Raw genomic sequence first — 19,138 nt, 5'->3', positions numbered from 1 at the left:
TGAGGGTCTCCAATATGGCACTGCCCTCCTCCAGCGCCGCAAAGCTCAAGTTCTCTGGCGACGTCATCCATAGCCCTCCATACAGATCTCTCATCCAGCGATACTGTAGGTCACGGTTCTCCTTTTTCTTCCGCTTGTCATGGGATTGTGCTGAAGGCTTCATTTTTCTGTTCGTCATGGGAATGTGCTTGAAGGATCTTGATTACGGCTATCTTTTTTGAAGTTCTGCAATACTTCTTATTGCAAGGAAGACGAATTCCTTAAGAAATTAGAAGACGTTCAGTTATTGTTTATGCATGCTAATTGTTGTTCAATTTCAGATAAGGGTTGAGCCATCACCAGCGGGTTGATCAGCCTCGCAACTCGTGTCCATCGACGTTGTTGACTCCTTCATCTGCAATCGGTGCTTCCGCCGACCTAATATTTTTTTTGCATCCCGTACATGATATGTAAAGCCCATGTAAAAGACGATTGTAGCTCGGGGAACACTACAACTTTTGAACTGGCACTCTTTTATGTTTACACTTCCTTTGATCAACAAAATATGCCTATGGGGCAGCTTCAAATGTATCGAGGCATGTACGCCATGGCAGGGATAGTGAACTGACATGTATCGTCATACACATGCAATGACAACCAGTGTGTGTTTTTTCCTCTACCGCTGACTTTGTAAGTTGACTCTACAACTTGAAACCTATCTTCACCTTTTTGCCTCTTCTCCATAGTGATTTGCTACAGATCAATGATTTTCACTGGTTTGGATTGTATGGCTACATATTCATCGGCTTTTCATGCCTACCAATATTTTTATGCTATTTAAAAGAATAGTTCATTGTTAAAATATCTTTTACTGAACTTTACAACTTAACTCATTTGCATACATTAACTGTTGCATAATTATTGCGCTAGAGATTATGTTGCCATGGAGATTGGAGAATTCTTATCACTCTACTTGCTACTAGCATATACCATATTGCAGTTTAGAAATATAACTAAGGTATTCCATGAAATTTTTTCTAGCTTTAATTTTCTGCTATATTGTTCTAGGTCACATAATGCATACCATGAGCACTCAGACCAAGTTGTTTTGGGCCATCTTCACCTATTTTCCATACTGACCATGTATGCATGGCACAGTGCATACTCCATACACACAGTTTCAGTCTGATTTTGCTATTAAATCCGCTTGATCTTTGATGACATTTATATATCATTTTTTTAATTTCCGAACACTTTTTGATAATGAAAATAACATTTAAAAAGTAAATGCACAAAGATTTATTTTATGCACAAACATATTTTAAATCTGTGAACAACTTAAAAAAATGATAACATTTTTTGGAAAGACGAACAACCTTTGAAAATTTGGAACGAATTACATAATAAGGAGAACAGAAATTAACATTCCAAACAATTTTTGAAAACACTTGGAACACAGTTTGAATTTTTAAACAAATTTGAAAAAAGAGAACAAAACTTAACATTCCGACCAAATTTTAAGAACAAAGATCAACATAATGAACAATTTTTGAAAAGTCGAACATAAATTTTTTTAGTTATTGAATAAATTATGAAAATCTAATCCTTTTTAAATTTTGAATCTTTTTCGTAATTTCCAAACAAATTTTGAAAAATGGAACATCAACAGAATATTATATTTTTCATAAATGCAATCATTTTGGGAATTTCTGAACAAAAGGAAAAATAAATAAATAAAAAGAAACAGAAAAAACGAAAAAGAAAAAAATCAACAGAAAAAAGGAAAACGAGCGGTTTATGGAACGTAATTCCGAAAGTCGTTGAACGCTATGTGTAAATCTCGAAGTGGGCCTCACGCATACTTTGTCGCAGCGAGCGGGAATAGGGTTTTCTTTGCGGGAGCTCCTATTTGACGCAAATCCAACGCGTGCAGTGATCCCATGTTGTAGAGTTTGCAGGATTTTTATCCTAAGGACCAATGCTTTATTTTTCATATTATTATCAATTTTTAAATCCATACTGCAGAACAACAATTTTCCGAAAGTAGATTATTTTGTAGAAAGCAACAAACAATTTTACCAATGCAAAAATTTCTTAAAAAGTTTCTAAGATTCGCGAATATTATCTGAGACCACGAGCAGTTTTCAATTTTTGAACAAAAATTGGAAACATTGAACTTTTTTAAATTCCGACAAAAATTGAAAACATGAATTTCATTAAATATGCAAACAAAATTCGTATTCATATGCTAATTTTGGAAATGCAAACAAAATTTTAGGCATGTGAACATCTTTTCAAACTGCAAACAAAAGTTGGAACTGGGAGTATCTGTTGAAGCATGAACAATTTTATTGTTAACACTATTTTCAAACCAGAGTACATTTTAAATTAATGAACATATTTTTCAAATCGTGGACATATTTTGTGAGTGAGAACATTTTTGGAAAAAACTTGTTCTTGATTTAAAAATGTTCTTAATTTTTGAAACACGAAGATTTTTTGAAAATTTGTTCATTTTTCCATTCTATATTCCTGTCTTCAAATTTTTTTCACATTTCAAATAAGTTTAGAATTTCAAATTTTGTTCCTATCTTCTGAAAGAATTTCAAATTCCAAAAAATCGTATTTTGCAATTTTGATCGCATCTGAAAACAAAAACAGTAGTTTAATAAAATGTTAACAGAAATATGTTTTGCAACTTGTGACAAATTTTTTAAAAATTGGAACATTTTCGGAAACCCAAGAACCAAAGTTGAAAACGCGAACATATTTTGAATTTTCCAATCAAAATTTATAGACTCGGATATTTTGAAAATTTGTGAACAAATGTTCTAAAATGCGAACATATTTTTCAAATCAAATAAAAGATAAAAAGAACCAAAAAATCTGGCATGGAAACAAAACCATAAAACAAACACCTGGGAACCTCTAGAAGATTTTGAAAACCGGACACGCTAAAAACGTTTAGATGGGCCAGCTCAGTCTGAACTATCGCTCGCTCGCCTGTGTGATCAGTCAACTGTTTGATACAGAGCGTTAAAATCTGATAAACTATATTCATTACAAACAGCAAGCTAAAACAGACTAAAAAGATAATAAATCTGCTCCATCCATGTTCTGTTGCTAAACTGAACAGGAGCTGCACTTCAAAGAGCTAACTGTTCATTATAAAATAAAAGCTATATATTTGTCAGTTTTTAGGGTATTCATCCACTCAGTGACCTGTATGTGGATTTTGCGACGTGAAAAACATTATTGGTTATTTCGTAGTAAGATTATATAGTTGTTTTCGAAATAGGCTTTCGTCCAGCTATGTAGATATAGCAACCTTCTGATACATCAAAGAACCCAATGTTGGGGCAGGCAACACAAGAATGCGCAAAAAGAATAAAAGAAAAATTAAAAGAAAAGAATGACAACAGAGTCGGCTCGACGAAAACAAGGCTGATCCCAAAACCATTGCGCCCTTCGAAGACATCCACCATGCTGCTAGCACTTCAGACCATCGCATGACAAGCAACACCTTCAGGAAGGAATGCGACGGTGACGACGCCGCTCCCTGAATTGATCCTAGGGTTTCCCCCGGACGCGGAGGGGCGTGGGTGAGTGGGATACCCGACGCCCTTCAGGAAGGAACGACGGCGCCCACGGGTGTCGCTGCGCCGGTGCCAGGCACGCCGACTAGGATTTCTCCCGTTCACCACAAACCCCCACCCCGATCGATCCGTGATGCTCCACCAAACGAGCCACCCACCAACATGCGCTACCACGATCTAGGAGAAACCACCGTCATCTCACCATGGAGAGCAAAGCGGGACTGACGGGACCTAGAGGGAACTGCCGGGAACGAGGAGCGGCAGAGTCAGCAGCCACGCATGGGAGGTGACAACCTCCACGGCCCTCGACGGTCACTGACTGGATGCAGTAGGGGGAACACACGAGACACGTAGGCCCGCTCCAGCCCTTAACGGCTCGTGAAGCTCCCATTCCCGCGCTGCAGTGGGCGTGCCGCCGTCTCCGCAACCCCTCAGACGAGCCGCCCCCTTCGTCCGCCGGAGCAGGCGTAGGCGGAGCCGAGCTAGGACCGCCCAGACCCAGATCAGGCCCTAAAGGGCCTAGATTTGGGCCGAGAGAACGCCGCGACCAACTCTCGTGCCAGCCCGGCGCCAAGTGGTCGCGCCACCACCTCCTCACCATCCGGAGTTGTGTCGCCCGAGGAGGAGCCGCTGCTCGAGGAGCACCGCCGCGCACCCACAACGGGACGACCACCTGCAGCCGTCGAGCCCGAAGCCGGACCATAGCAGTCGCGCACGCCGCCCACAGCCCGCGCCGCCAGGAGCCAAATCCGGCCGCTGGCCGGCCACAATCCGCGCCACGCGCGCCCCACCATGGCAGGCACCACGCCACCACAAGAACTCCCGGATCCGGCAGGCCGCCGCCATCCGAAGCGCTTAGATCTACGCGCCGAGCCCTGCCATAGCCCAGCGCCTTCGGCGGCCAGCTATCCCACAGGGGTCCGCGAGGAGGGGAAGGAGCTATAGTTGTTCTCCCTCTGTTTTGCTTATTTGTTCACTTGCTTACATTAAATACATAATTAAATAATCAAGAGTGGTAATTTCAAGGAAAGAAACAAGAATCAGGTTCTCTACAATCACATGTACTGGCAGTTCATAGGGACATTTGTTAGTATTTTGTTCGGATAAGTGGAGATTTGTCTTTCAGATACCATGAGAATCCATGTCTAACATGTTTAGTCACACTGAGCTATCAGGAGTACACCTTTCAAAGATCACTCCCACCTTCTCACGTTGCGACAAATGGTGCACTACATGCGTGTCACTGGTTGCAACCAGAGAGTTTTTCCTTTTTTTTGTATATTCGTATTTTCAAAACATTTTATCTCCTAAACCGTGCATCCCAATCTCGAACCGTTTTTACCGTTAGGTTTCTCACGTCAATATCTTTAAAACTAGATCCTATGTTGATAGATTTTAACGAACTTTTTTTTCACGAAAAAAACGGACCAAAAGCGATAGAAAAAAAATCATATGAATGAAAAAACTAACCCATAGTTGGGAGGAGCAAGAAAAAAAATAAGAAATGATATTGTCATAAAAAATTAACGGAAAGTAAGAAAAGAAAGATAAAAATTGATATCACATAGATAAATAGAAAATTTGAAATCATCATAATAAGATTGGACAAATTTATATGAATGATGAGGGACCATAAAAAGATCGACAAATTCATATGAATGAAGAGAAGAGGAACCATAAAAAGATCGACCGAAGTCTAGGCGGAACGGGCAATGGTATAGCCTCAGAGTAATCGACTAGCAGCCATACTTCACCACGATCGTATAGCCTCGTAGTAACCGACTAGCACCATAAGTCAACCTTTTACCTTCGTAAACCCGATGAATCAGGGTGCTAACTGATTCATGAATGCATCCTTGATGACAAATGGGTGAGTAAGACCGTATTTAAATCATGAAGTTGGGACCCAGGTTACCTATAATCCTTTCGTTTCTAAATATAAGCCCTTTTACAGATATCAATATGGACTGCATACGGATCTATATAGAGGTGTTTTAAAGTCTAGATTCACTCAATTTGTTGTGTATGTGGTCTATATTAAAATCTCTAAAACGGATTATATTTCTAAACGGAGGGAGTAGACAAATTTAAGATAAATCTTTTGGGTCGAAAGGAGTATGATGTTGAATTACTCGAATATGCCCGTTGCAATGCAATGAAAAAAACACAAATTTAAGATAAATTTTTTGTGACGGAAGGAGTATGATATTAAATCACTTGAATGTGGTCGTTGCAACGCAATAGAAAAGAAAACACAAATTTAAGACAAAAATTTGAGGACGAAATTGAAACACAATGAAAAATAAAATACAAGAAGATCGACCGCATAGGTCAACCGCTGCCTGATCTAGCGCCGCCGCTAGGGGCCATCTACGGGAACCTGCGGCACAGGCACCCGGCTCTCGCTGAGGTTCCACCGCTCCGGAAGCACGATGTTTCGCCATGGCACTGGCTCGTTGTGCTCCCAGAGGTGGTGTGCGAAGTCCTCGTTCACCGTACCACGCCGGTTAGGAATCAACGGACCTTCGTAGCCGTCGCGGGCGGCGAGGTTGTGCTTGGGCATCGGTCTAGGGTTCGGTTGCTCGGGGACTGGGATGGACGAGTGGGGTGAGTGGAGAAGAAGGTGGCGACGGGGCGGGTCCTATTTAACGGGACCCGTCAAAGCAGCTGATGCATCGCCGATGTCGCTGCCCAATGGGCCAGCAGGAGACAAGTCATTCCTGCGTATATTTAAATGGGACCGGTCAAAGTAGACGATGTGTCGCTATCCGATGGGCTAGCGGGAGACGAGTTGTTCCCACGTATATTTAAATGGGACCGGTCAAAGTAGTCGTAGCGTCGCCGCTGTCGCTGCCCTGTGAGCTAGTGGGGAGACGAGTCGTTCCCGCGTGGGCCCGCTTCAAAATGAGGCCCCAGGTCGGCCCCACCCGAGCCCCACTCGTGAACACGATGAGGGTACCCCAAGCCGACCCCACTAGTCACGCGACGTAACGGTCAAAGGAGGTTGACCCGACGAAAACGACTGCTTGGCCACCCGCGAGAGTGAGATAGAGCGAAGTAGGGCAAAAACGAGGAAAGCTAAGCGAGTGAGGCAAAAACGAGCAAAATTAAGCGAAATGGGGCACAGAAATAAATAGCCTAATAGTAAATGAAAGTCCACAATTTTATATAGGTGCATGAATATGTATATATTACATATACTCGCTCTGTTTCTAAATATAAACCTTTATTTTTTTTAAATATGAACTATATAAACGTATTTTAAAATATAATTGTATGTGGTCTACATTAAAATCTTTAAAATGACCTATATTTACAAACTGAGGGAGTAGATAATTTTTTTGGGACGAAAGGAGTAAACAAATTGAAGACAAACATTTTGTAACGAAAGGAATTTGATATTGAATCACTTGAATATGCCCGCTGCAATGCAATGAAAGAAAACACACAAAAATATAGACCAAATTTGCCCATTGCAACGCAATGAAAAAAGAACACAAAAAGATCGATCACATACGTCTACGCAGATCTGACAATGAAAGAAAACACACAAAAAAGAATACAGCCTCGGAGTAACCGACTAGCAGCCATACTTCACCACATACATCTAAGCGGATCTTGCGATGGTATAGCACACCGGTCTAAGCCAGATAGCGATATGCCGACCTTTTACCTTCGCAGACCCTATGAACCAACACTAACTGATTCGTGACCACATCGTCGGTGGCAACATGAATATTATGTTGAATCACTCGAATATGCCGGTTGAACGTAATAAAAAACAAAAACTTAAGGCAAAAATTTTACGACAAAAGGCGTATGATGTTGGTGCCGTGGCAATGCAATGAAAAAAAAACACAAATTTAAGACAAAATTTTTAGGACGGAAGGCGTATGATGTTGGTGCCCGTTGCAATGCAATGGAAAAAAACCCACAAATTTAAGACCAAAAATTAAAGACGAAATCGGAACGCAATAAAAAAGGTCAACCGCATACGTCTACACGGATCTCGCAATGATATGACCTGGGAATAACCCACTAACACCCATACTTCACCGTGATCGTATAGCCTGGGAATAACCCACTAGCAGCCATACGTCGATCTTTTACCTCCGCAAACCCGATGAATCAGGGCACTAACTGATTCATGAGTGCATCCTTGATGACAAATGAGTGGCTACAAGCGTATTTAAGAAGAAACCAAAGACTAGCGATGGTGCAAATAAAAGAGAGGTTTAGTGACATGCATTTTCCTTGTACCGTGGTCCTAATATTATAAGGTGAAGTGTCTAGCCACCAACGTGAGAGAGAGAAAGAAAGAGAAGGGGAAACACGGTGTGAAATATAACCAAATTGCAAGGGTTACGTGTTTGGAAGTGCGGGTTGAGGACTCGAGGTGAGATTGCAAGTGGAAATGGATAGGACAAGAAAATTAGTTTTTTTAGGCTGGCAAGAGAATGCGTGATACAATACTAAATGAAAGTCGACAATTTTATATAGGTGCATGTATATCTATATGTTACCTATACTGCTTCGGTTTCTAAATGTAAGCTATTTTACAGATATCAATATGCACTCCATACGGATCCATATAAAGATATTTTGAAGTCTAGATTCCCTCATTTTGCTATGTATGTGGTCTATATTAAAATCTCTAATTACCTATACTGCTTCCGTTTCTAAATGTAAGATATTTACAGATATCAATATGCACTTCATACAGATCCATATAAAGATATTTTAAAGTCTAGATTCCCTCATTTTGCTATGTATGTGGTCTATATTAAAATCTCTAAAACGGACTATACTTAAAAACGGAGGGTGTAGACAAATTTAAGATACATTTTTTGGGATGGAAGGAGTAAGATGTTGAATTATCCGAATATGCCCGTTGCAATGTAATAAAAAAACAAATTTAAGACAAAAAAATTGTGACACGGGGAGTATGATGTTGAATCACTTGAATATATCTGTTGCAACGCAACGGAAAAGAAAACAAAAAATTAAAGACAAAAATTTGAGGAATAAATTAGAACGCAATGAAAAAGAAAATATAAAAGATCGACCGCATACGTCTACGCGGATCTGGCAATGGTATAGCCTCGAAGTAACCCACTAGCAGCCACACTTCATCGCGATCGTATAGCCTCGGAGTAACCCACTAGCAGCCACACTTCATTGCAATCGTATAGCCTGGGAGTAATCCACTAGTAGCCATACTTCATCGCGATCGTATAGCTTGGGAGTAACCCACTAGCAGCCATACTTCGACCGACCTTTTACCTCCGCAAACCCGATGAATCAGGGCGCTAACTGATTCATGAGTGCATCCTTGGTGACAAATAAGTGACTACGAGCGTATTCAAGCAGGAAAACTGCCACCCAAGAATCATTAAAAAATAGAAGAAGCGAACAGAAAAAAATATTAAAAATTAACTAATAGAAATAAAAATTGCCATAACAAAATTTGGAGAAGAGAGAGAGAAAAAAAAATATACTATCATCTAAATTGGTTGTACGCAATTGAGAGGAGCAACAGAAAAAAAATAAAAATCAACATTAATAAAATCTAAGATAAGAGAAAGAAAGAAAAGAAAAATTCAAAATCATGTGAGGTAATTAAAAAGATCAAAATTGGCTGTAAGAGGAGCAAAAAAAAATCAAAATCAACATTAGTAAAATTTAAGATAAGAGAAAGAAAGAGAATAAAAATAGAAGAAGCGAACAGAAAAAAATTGAAAATGAACTAATAGAAATAAAAATTGCCATAACAAAATTTGAAGAAGAGAGAGAAAAAAATCTACTATCATCTAAATTGGTTGTACGCAATTGAGAGGAGCAACAGAAAAAAAATAAAAATCAACATTAATAAAATCTAAGATAAGAGAAAGAAGGAAAAGAAAAATATAAAATCATGTGAGGTAATTAAAAAGATCAAAATTGGCTGTAAGAGGAGAAAAAAAAATCAAAATCAACATTAGTAAAATTTAAGATAAGAAAAAGAAAGAGAATAAAAATTTGAAATCATCAGAGAAAAATCTAAAAAAGATCAACCACATACGTCTATGCGGATCTTGCGATCGTATAGCACCGGTCAGAGCCGGATAGCAATACGTCGATCTTTTACCTCCGCAGACCCGATGGACCAGCGCTAACTGATTCGTGACCGCATCGTTGGTGATAACAGGGTGAGTACAAGAGTATTTAAACAGGGAATCTGCCATCCAAGCTGGCGGTGTGGTACTAAACAAGGTTCGGCGAACCGAGCGGCGTGCTAAACGCGCGCTGGGCCACCCTCGTCCATTAGCTAACGACGCTCGCGGTGTGGTACTAAACAGGACGCCTCGCCGACCCTGTCCAAGATCTTCCCCACGCCCCGCGTCGACAAGAAGCGGAAGAGATCGATCCCCAGGGCCGCCTCCCTGCTCTGCTCCTCTGCTCCCCGGCAGCGCAAGAAGGACCGGGGCCGCCTCCTCTCCGGCTCGCCGTTGTAGCTCATGCTTTGCTTTGGAGCGCCGATGTAGCTCATGCTTTGCTTTTGAGCGCTGGAGCTCGCGCCAGGCTGCCATCGCGCCGCGAGCCCGACGGCTCCCAGGTGTACCCCGTCGGCTGCACCGCCGCGTGTCCGTAAAACCATGCCGGAGCGCCAGCGCCGCGCCCACCGGAAGCAGGAGGCCCCAGGAGAGCGCGTTCAGGGAGTCGTGCGCCCACTGCAGCATGGCAGACGCGATGGGGGAGGACTCCGTCGTCGTGGTGAGGATGTCGACGGTGGCGTGAGACGCCAGGTCGGACGCTCCTTCCGCCTCGACCACACCCGCCGTCGCCCAGCTCGCGCCGACCAAGAAGCGGAAGAAATCGATCCCCCGGGCCGCCTGCTCTGCTCCTCTGCTCCCCGGCAGCGCAAGAAGGACCGGGCCGCCCCCTCTCCGGCAGGTGTCCGCCGCATCTTCCGCCTCGTCTCTGGTGCCGCAGGGGCCTGAGGCATCTTCCGCCTCGTCTCCGGTGCGCCTTCTCTCCGGCAGGTGCTCGCCACGTCTCCACGCCCTCCATTCTCGGCACCTCCTCTGCTCCTCCACCCTCTTCGCCTTCTCTCCGGCCAAGCGGGTGCTCTTTCTGGAGGTGGTTGACTCCCCGCCGAGGGAGGGCAAGAGCTTCTCCTGCCAGCCAGTGTACAAGTCTATGGAGGTTCTCAGGTCTGGGAGGCGTGTCTCCATCGATTGCACCGACATGTTTGTCCTGGACAGCGAGAGGAGCAAGAGGCAGCAGACAGCTGCACAGTTTTGAGCAAACTCTGTCACCGCACAAAATACTTGGATAAACACTGAACCTGTGGATGTAATTCAGCCAGTACACAGTTGCTTTTTGCGATTACAAATTCCTTTGCATGCTTAACCATAATGTAGGAGTTGCTGTTGGTGATGATATAAAACTTAGGCTTGTTTCTCAAAACGTCTGCAGTTGCCGCCTAAATTGCTTTCGTCCTTCCAGGCTTGAGGTCTAATGCTGCTAATTCCTTTCTTGGATGTCTGAGGCATGTTGATTTTACTCATTTGAATCTTTCTTTGTCTCTGCTTTATCGTTATGGTGTGAGGATATTTCTGTGATATACTTGCTTTGCGAGCATATTTAATCCGGACCTATAATTTCTGATCGTTGGAATTTTTTAAACTGAACTATTCCCAAAATGATTGACAAAATTGGACACCATTTGGTTGTAAGATAACTATTTGAAATAATTCACTTTTGGAGTTCATAACCATCAGATTTGGAACTAACTCATTAGGTTTCTTACACCACAAATGAAATATTTTAACCCTCTTGGGTGTTAAGATGAATGTGGTTCGTCCATTATTATCTTGATTCAAGAGGACCAGAAGGTGGGTTTGATTTTTTGAGAGGACAGTGAAGATTGATATTTGGCCAGGTTCGTAGTAACTGGCATTTGTTTGCCTTGCCGACCATACTGCTATATCATCACCTATATTCCGAGTCCTTTAAATTAATTTGTTTGATGTTTTGTGGCTGATGTCTCATTTGTTTTCTGTGTAAAACAAATATGGTCGGCAATCCATAGTTTTATCTTATAAAATTGTTGCTTCTTACCTATGAGTTGTGAACTTTATTGTCAACAGTGTTTGATCAATCTTATGAGAAGCTTATGCAACGTCTGAGGATGAATAAGAAAAGGAAAAAAAATGTTGTCTTCTAAAAGGAAACATTTTTTTATTTGCTATTTTAATTTTGTTCTTGTAATGCCAGATGATGATTACAAGTGCATAATTCAGATGATCAAACTATGATTACTTGAACCAATAGTCTTTCGCTCCTATAGCTGACGACAATTACAACAACTTTTGATCCAACTATTCGTATGTAGTCTCATGTTCATTTTTGTTCGACAATTACACTTATGATTCTAATATTCCTAGCCACATTCTTATTCCTGGGGATGGCCTATGTCCGCTCCGTGGGAGGGAGGAAGACTCGAATCGCATCTTCTTCTCTTGTGTATCCGCACAATTCTTCTGGAGTTGTTTCCGCGAAGTGGTCGGCGGATCTTGGTCTCACAACAATTTCCCTGACCTCTTTGCCGAACTCCAGGTTTTGCCTCCCAATCTCCGCCCCAGTAGGTGACTGACTATTGGGTTGCTTGTCTGTATACAATGGACGGTATGGAATTAGCTTGTGATTCAACGTTTACCTCTGCGACATGCTATTGACGCGGTCTTCAAAATGTGTGGCTTTATGCAGCTTTGGCGTCCGCTTAGCCGTCCAAGACCATGACGTCGTCAACAACATCATTGCCAATCTTCGGGCGTTGGCTCTCTGCTTGGCGTCGCCGCCCCCTCCTCCACCACCTATGTACAAAGTTCGTGCAGCTGGTTCGGCACCGCTGTATTTTTCTGTTTCTTTGGGCTTGTTAAGTTGTGTCCTCAGCGGAACCTGCGTACCTTGTGTTTGTGCTACTTGCGTGCGCCGTGTGTGTGTGTTTGTCTTGTGGTTATTGTTGGACATTGTGCTTTGGTGGTTTGTTTATTTATAAAGCGAGGCGAAAATCTTCTTCGATAAACAACAATGTATAAATATTAACACTGCCACTACATCCTATCTTACTCACACTCTTATGTTCTTTCTAATTTTGCCATATATATGGCTGAAGTCATCATTAGGGCCAACTTGGGGGTCCAGGCCCACCAACCATCAGCATTGTACATCACGTGGGCGAACTTGGTGTGATCCCAGAAGGTGGAGCAGTTACATGGACTGCATGTTATTCATACTCTTCGTATCTGGTCTTTTCTTATGCTTCTTTTCATAGTTTGGTTAATATGTTCCTAACCTTTGTTTTTTTTATGTTGATTTATTGAGATCTGGTGAGTGGAATCCATACTCATGAATTCTTTGTTACTGTTACAAGATTTGACCCAAACAAATCCCCTGTTGCAGAGGTTTCGAAGGTGCAGACAACGTCTGCTGATGCCGTTCCATGGTTGTGTTGTGCATTGCTCTAACTAGAATGTTCATTCCTGCCAGACTGCAGAAGGACGAGGCTCCCATGCTATTTGAACTAGTAGAATTTTTTTTGAATGCATATATATACTTAAAACTTGATGAGTTTTGAGCCCCTTCCATCGCCATTGCCTTGGGACCATTGTTGATGGACCACTTAAACCTCTTCCGTTTCATTGTGCTACACACATTGACTTTACAAATTAAATACAACACATAGACAAATATTATACCAGACATATATTAATTATCACAGGTGATGCATGCATCTAGTACTGATTATCAAAGGTTCCATTAATCAACATGGACGGATGCCACACATGAGTCAGCGCATTGCAATGCTGATTTGGCACATGAACAAGACATGGTGTTTCTACTTTCTAGTTCATTAAACAATTCTTCGAAGGACAGCTGCATCCTTCGTCATCACATAATTCTGTACCTGAACCAAAATAAGATTAGTACTTCCTCCATAAACTAATATAAGAGCATTTAGATCATTATTTTAGTTATCTAAACACTTTTATATTAGTTTACAGAGGGAGTACTTAGAAACTAATCAATTGCCGTGAGAGAACAGTGTATAGTATGCGTAAAATATCATGTACGCTAATGACATTACCACATGGATTAAAAGCCAAGTAAAGTTGTATATCAAAACTGTATGTCCGCCAAAAGTTTCATCTCGAGCTTACTATTAACCTAAAGGAATTCAATAATTAAAGCTTCAAAATCGTAACAAAAAAATAGGAATTTAATAATGTTCATTATTCCAGAGGTTCTGGAATGGACACCATGCAAAACCCAAAGGACAAGCAAACCATAGTAGTTTGTATGAAAATGATTAGCATCATGAAAGAACAATTTTATTGAATTTTTTCCTTTTGGAGGTACTGACATGCACCTTCAGGTTAATAGTTGTGTCATTGTTGCACTAACACATGTCTCATACTTGAGAGGGGGCCTGAAAAAGAGGGCAGTTTTTGCCTACAGAAGGGGCAAAGAAGGCAAGTTCAGTTTCTCCACATTTGTTGAGCACGATCTATTTAATACTTCCTTTGATTCTAAATATAAGACTTTTTAGAAGTTTCACTAAAAGACTACATACGGATGTATATAGACACACTATAGAGTGTAGATTCACTCATTTTACTTCGTATGTAGTTCCTTAGTGGAATCTGTAAAAGACTTATATTTAGGAACGAGGGAGTAATTGATGGGCAGAGGAGACAAAGGCATCCATTCGTGGTTGTCTTTCAATTTAACATCTGCTGTGAGCGAGCAACAAGTATCAATCAGTTTTACAATTGCTAATTTAGATTCCAAGGGGCTATATTTCTTTATGCAACTGCTATAAATAAATTAAATATGATGAGACTGAGACTATACATACACAAAGCTGAATGTGTAAGATCGACATCGTCCCCTAAGTACTTCTCTTCTCATCTGCTCCCCCGTGGATGTTTTGAATGTTCAACAAAAAATAAAATTCAGAAATGCATGGACGGATAATTGCAACCTCAGTTTATTTATAGAAGAATGGTGTTGAGTGAATTACATCCAACCAAAAACAAACCTTAATTTGAGATATATAGTTTGATGCCTTACCTACAGGTTGATGGAGTATGCCGATCTGCATGTTAGAACAGAATTTTCCATAGGAGAGCAAGCAGAGGTTAACATCAGAATTTTCCATGAGAAAGCAAGCAGAGGTTATCATTATTTAGAGGAGACGAATGTAGAGTACCAACCCGATATTTCTTGCATGCTCCATACTTCCATTGTCGGCATGAAAATGAAGCACTGCCACCGTTGCCGGCTCCTCCAAATTGTGTAAGCATGGTGGAGAACATACAGTACTGCACGAGTCAATCCAAAGAAGCAAAGAACGTAGGAAACCAGACGATTGACTATTGAAAGAGAGGAGAAGAGAACCACCACTTTTGTACAGTTCATTATATGAGTCAAATTACAATGGTTATATTCCAAGGCCATCTGACAGTCCCTATTTTACAAAGCATGGCTTCGATGAACATACCACTCAGCTACTCTTAACGTTACACATCACCTAAGCTAGCACTCATTGCAGAAAACTTCATGTTGTCGATCGTATGTAGAGGTGCAGTTCAAATTATGATGAATTATCTGCACTATTTATCATCCGCAGTTATGAAGTTACTGCCTTTAGTATTTTAGTTATGCTTCATTCAAAATTGTTTCTGCACATTAAGAACGAGAAGGTAATAACATATAAAATATCACTCTGGGGCACTGGCCAAGTTTCAGTTGACAGTTCACACATTATATAGGGATGTATAGTCGAGAGTGGTAATTTGAAGGAAAGAAACAAGAATCACTATGGGTTCTCTACAATCACATGTACTGGCAGTTCATAGGGACATTTGTTGGTGTTTTGTTCGGATAAGTGGAGATTTGTCTTTCACATACCATGAGAATCCATGTCTAACATGTTTAGTCACATTGAGCTATCAAGAGTACACCTTTCAAAGATCACTCCCACCTTCTCACGTTGCGACAAGTGGTGCACTACATGCGTGTCACTGGTTGCAACCAGAGAGTTTTTCCTTTTTTTGTATATTCGTATTTTCAAAACATTTTATCTCCTAAATCGTGCATCCCAATCTCGATCCGTTTTTACCGTTAGGTTTCTCACGTCGAGATCTTCAAAACTAGATCCTATGTTGATAGATTTTAACGAACTTTTTTTTCACAAAAAAACTGGACCAAAAACGATAAAAAAAATCATATGAATGAAAAAACTAACCCATAGTTGGGAGGAGCAAGAAAAAAAATAAGAAATGACATTGTCATAAAAAATTAATGGAAAGTAAGAAAAGAAAGATAAAAATTGATATCACATAGATAAATAGAAAATTTGAAATCATCATAATAAAATTGGACAAATTCATATGAATGATGAGGGACCATAAAAAGATCGACAAATTCATATGAATGAAGAGAAGAGGAACCATAAAAATATTGACCTAAGTCTAGGCGGAACGGGCAATGGTATAGCCTCGGAGTAATCGACTAGCAGTCATACTTCACCACGATCGTATAGCCTCGGAGTAACCGACTAGCAGCCATAAGTCAACCTTTTACCTTCGTAAACCCGATGAATCAGGGTGCTAACTGATTCATGAATGCATCCTTGGTGACAAATGGGTGAGTAAGAGCGTATTTAAATCATGAAGTTGGCACCCAGGTTACCTATAATCCTTTCATTTCTAAATATAAGCCTTTTTACAGATATCAATATGGACTGCATACGGATCTATATAGAGGTGTTTTAAAGTCTAGATTCACTCATTTTGTTGTGTATGTGGTCTATATTAAAATCTCTAAAACGGATTATATTTCTAAATGGAGGGAGTAGACAAATTTAAGATAAAAAATTTGGGTCGAAAGGATTATGATGTTGAATTACTCGAATATGCCCGTTGCAATGCAATGAAAAAAACACAAATTTAAGATAAAAATTTTGTGACGGAAGGAGTATGATATTAAATCACTTGAATATGCCCGTTGCAACGCAATAGAAAAGAAAACACAAATTTAAGACAAAAATTTGAGGACGAAATTGAAACACAATGAAAAATAAAATACAAAAAGATCGACCGCATACGTCAACCGCTCCCTGATCTCGCGCCGTCGCTCGGGGCCATCTGCCGGAACCTGCGGCACAGGCACCCGACTCTCGCTGAGGTTCCACCGCTCTGGAAGCACGATGTTTCGCCATGGCACTGGCTCGTTGTGCTCCCAGAGGTGGTGTGCGAAGTCCTCGTTCACCGTATGATGCCGGTTAGGAATCAACGGACCTCCGTAGCCGTCACGGGCGGCGAGGTTGTGCTTGGGCATCGGTCTAGGGTTCGGTTGCTCGGGGACTGGGATGGACGAGTGGGAGGAGTGGAGAAGAAGGTGGCGACGGGACGGGTCCTATTTAACGGGACCCGTCAAAGCAGCTGATGCATCGCCGCTGTCGCTGCCCATGGGCCAGGAGGAGACAAGTCGTTCCTGCGTATATTAAAATGGGACCGGTCAAAGTAGACAATGTGTCGCTGTCCGGTGGGCCAGCGGGAGACGAGTCGTTCCCGCGTATATTTAGATGGGACCGGTCAAAGTAGTCGTAGCGTCGCTGCTCTGCAAGCTAGTGGGGAGACGAGTCGTTCTCGCGTGGGCCCGCTTCAAAATGAGGCCCCAGGTCGGCCCCACCCGAGCCCCACTCGTGAACACGATGAGGGTGCCCCGGGCCGACCCCACTAGTCAGGCGACGTAACGGTCAAAGGAGGTTGACCCGACGAAACGGCTGCTTGGCCACCCGCGAGAGTGGGATAGAGCGAAGTAGGGCAAAAACGAGGAAAGATAAGCGAGTGAGGCAAAAACGAGCAAAATTAAGCGAAATGGGGCACAGAAATAAATAGCCTAATAGTAAATGGAAGTCCACAATTTTATATAGGTGCATGAATATGTATATATTACATATACTCGCTATGTTTCTAAATATAAGCCTTTATTTTTTTAAATATGAACTATATACTGATGTATATAAACGTATTTTAAAATATAATTCATTCATTTTACACTGTATGTGGTCTACATTAAAATCTTTAAAATGACCTATATTTACAAACTGAGGGAGTAGATAATTTTTTTGGGACGAAAGGAGTAAACAAATTGAAGACAAACATTTTGTGACGAAAGGAATTTGATATTGAATCACTCGAATATGCCCGCTCCAGTGCAATGAAAGAAAACACACAAAAATATAGACCAAATTTGCCCATTGCAACGCAATGAAAAAAGAACACAAAAAGATCGACCACATACGTCTACGCAGATCTGACAATGAAAGAAAACACACAAAAAAGAATACAGCCTTGGAGTAACCAACTAGCAGCCATACTTCACCACATACATCTAAGAGGATCTTGCGATCGTATAGCACACCGGTCTAAGCCAGATAGCGATATGCCGACCTTTTATCTCCGCAGACCCAATGAACCAACACTAACTGATTCGTGACCACATCATCGGTGGCAACATGAATATTATGTTGAATCACTCGAATATGCCGGTTGAACGTAATAAAAAACAAAAACTTAAGGCAAAAAAATTAGGACAGAAGGCGTATGATGTTGGTGCCATGGCAATGCAATGAAAAAAAAACACAAATTTAAGACAAAATTTTTAGGACGGAAGGCGTATGATGTTGGTGCCCGTTGCAATGCAATGAAAAAAAAACCACAAATTTAAGACAAAAAATTAAAGACGAAATTGGAACGCAATAGAAAAGGTCGACCGCATACGTCTACACGGATCTGGCAATGGTATGACCTCGGAATAACCCACTAGCAGCCATACTTCACCGTGATCGTATAGCGTGGGAATAACCCACTAGCAGCCATACGTCGATCTTTTACCTCCGCAAACCCGATGGATCAGGGCGCTAACTGATTCATGAGTGCATCCTTGATGACAAATGAGTGACTACAAGCGTATTTAAGAAGAAACCAAAGACTAGCGATGGTGCAAATAAAAGAGAGGTTTAGTGACATGCATTTTCCTTGTACTGTGGTCCTAATATTATAAGGTGAAGTGTCTAGCCACCAACGTGAGAGAGAGAAAGAGAAGGGGAAACACGGTGTGAAATATAACCAAATTGCAAGGGTTACGTGTTTGGAAGTGCGGGTTGAGGACTCGAGGTGAGATTGCAAGTGGAAATGGATAGGACAAGAAATAGTTTTTTTAGGCTGGCAAGAGAATGCGTGATAAATACTAAATGAAAGTCGACAATTTTATATAGGTGCATGTATATCTATATGTTACCTATACTGCTTCCGTTTCTAAATGCAAGCCATTTTACAAATATCAATATGCACTCCATATGGATCCATATAAAGATATTTTGAAGTCTAGATTCCCTCATTTTGCTATGTATGTGGTCTATATTAAAATCTCTAATTACCTATACTGCTTTCGTTTCTAAATGTAAGTCATTTTACAGATATCAATATGCACTCCATACGGATCCA

At 41.2% G+C, this 19,138-nt stretch overlaps 1 protein-coding gene, 1 long non-coding RNA gene and 3 other non-coding genes across 6 annotated transcripts; 4 read left to right on the top strand and 1 right to left on the bottom strand.

Moving 5' to 3' along the window:
- Positions 1 to 9,750: 9,750 nt before the first annotated feature.
- LOC123410859 lies at positions 9,751 to 10,567 on the top strand. Its single transcript, XM_045103794.1, has one exon. It carries the CDS (start codon positions 10,211 to 10,213, stop codon positions 10,553 to 10,555), a length of 345 nt encoding a protein of 114 aa, XP_044959729.1. The 5' UTR covers positions 9,751 to 10,210; the 3' UTR covers positions 10,556 to 10,567.
- Positions 10,568 to 10,985: 418 nt separating this feature from the next.
- Positions 10,986 to 11,109, top strand: LOC123414348. Its single transcript, XR_006614339.1, has one exon. It is a non-coding gene; the product is annotated as a small nucleolar RNA SNORD14 (small nucleolar RNA).
- Positions 11,110 to 11,472: 363 nt separating this feature from the next.
- Positions 11,473 to 11,568, top strand: LOC123414481. Its single transcript, XR_006614439.1, has one exon. It is a non-coding gene; the product is annotated as a small nucleolar RNA Z43 (small nucleolar RNA).
- A 257-nt stretch (positions 11,569 to 11,825) lies between these two features.
- On the top strand, positions 11,826 to 11,919 carry LOC123414426. Its single transcript, XR_006614396.1, has one exon. It is a non-coding gene; the product is annotated as a small nucleolar RNA snR60/Z15/Z230/Z193/J17 (small nucleolar RNA).
- Positions 11,920 to 13,751: 1,832 nt separating this feature from the next.
- LOC123411774 lies at positions 13,752 to 14,916 on the bottom strand. 2 transcript variants are annotated; one of them, XR_006613321.1, is made up of 4 exons: positions 14,837 to 14,916; positions 14,694 to 14,718; positions 14,479 to 14,531; positions 13,752 to 13,787 (listed from the first exon to the last, which is right to left on the bottom strand). It is a non-coding gene; the product is annotated as an uncharacterized LOC123411774 (long non-coding RNA). The 2 variants fall into 2 exon arrangements; XR_006613320.1 differs by lacking the exon at positions 13,752 to 13,787 and having other exon boundaries at positions 14,386 to 14,531.
- Positions 14,917 to 19,138: the final 4,222 nt, after the last annotated feature.

The sequence above is a fragment of the Hordeum vulgare genome, chromosome 7H (assembly GCF_904849725.1).
Source record: "Hordeum vulgare subsp. vulgare chromosome 7H, MorexV3_pseudomolecules_assembly, whole genome shotgun sequence".
Taxonomy (NCBI): domain Eukaryota; kingdom Viridiplantae; phylum Streptophyta; class Magnoliopsida; order Poales; family Poaceae; genus Hordeum; species Hordeum vulgare.
Note: the sequence above shows the minus strand (reverse complement) of the source record. Positions and strands in the feature narration are given on the sequence as shown.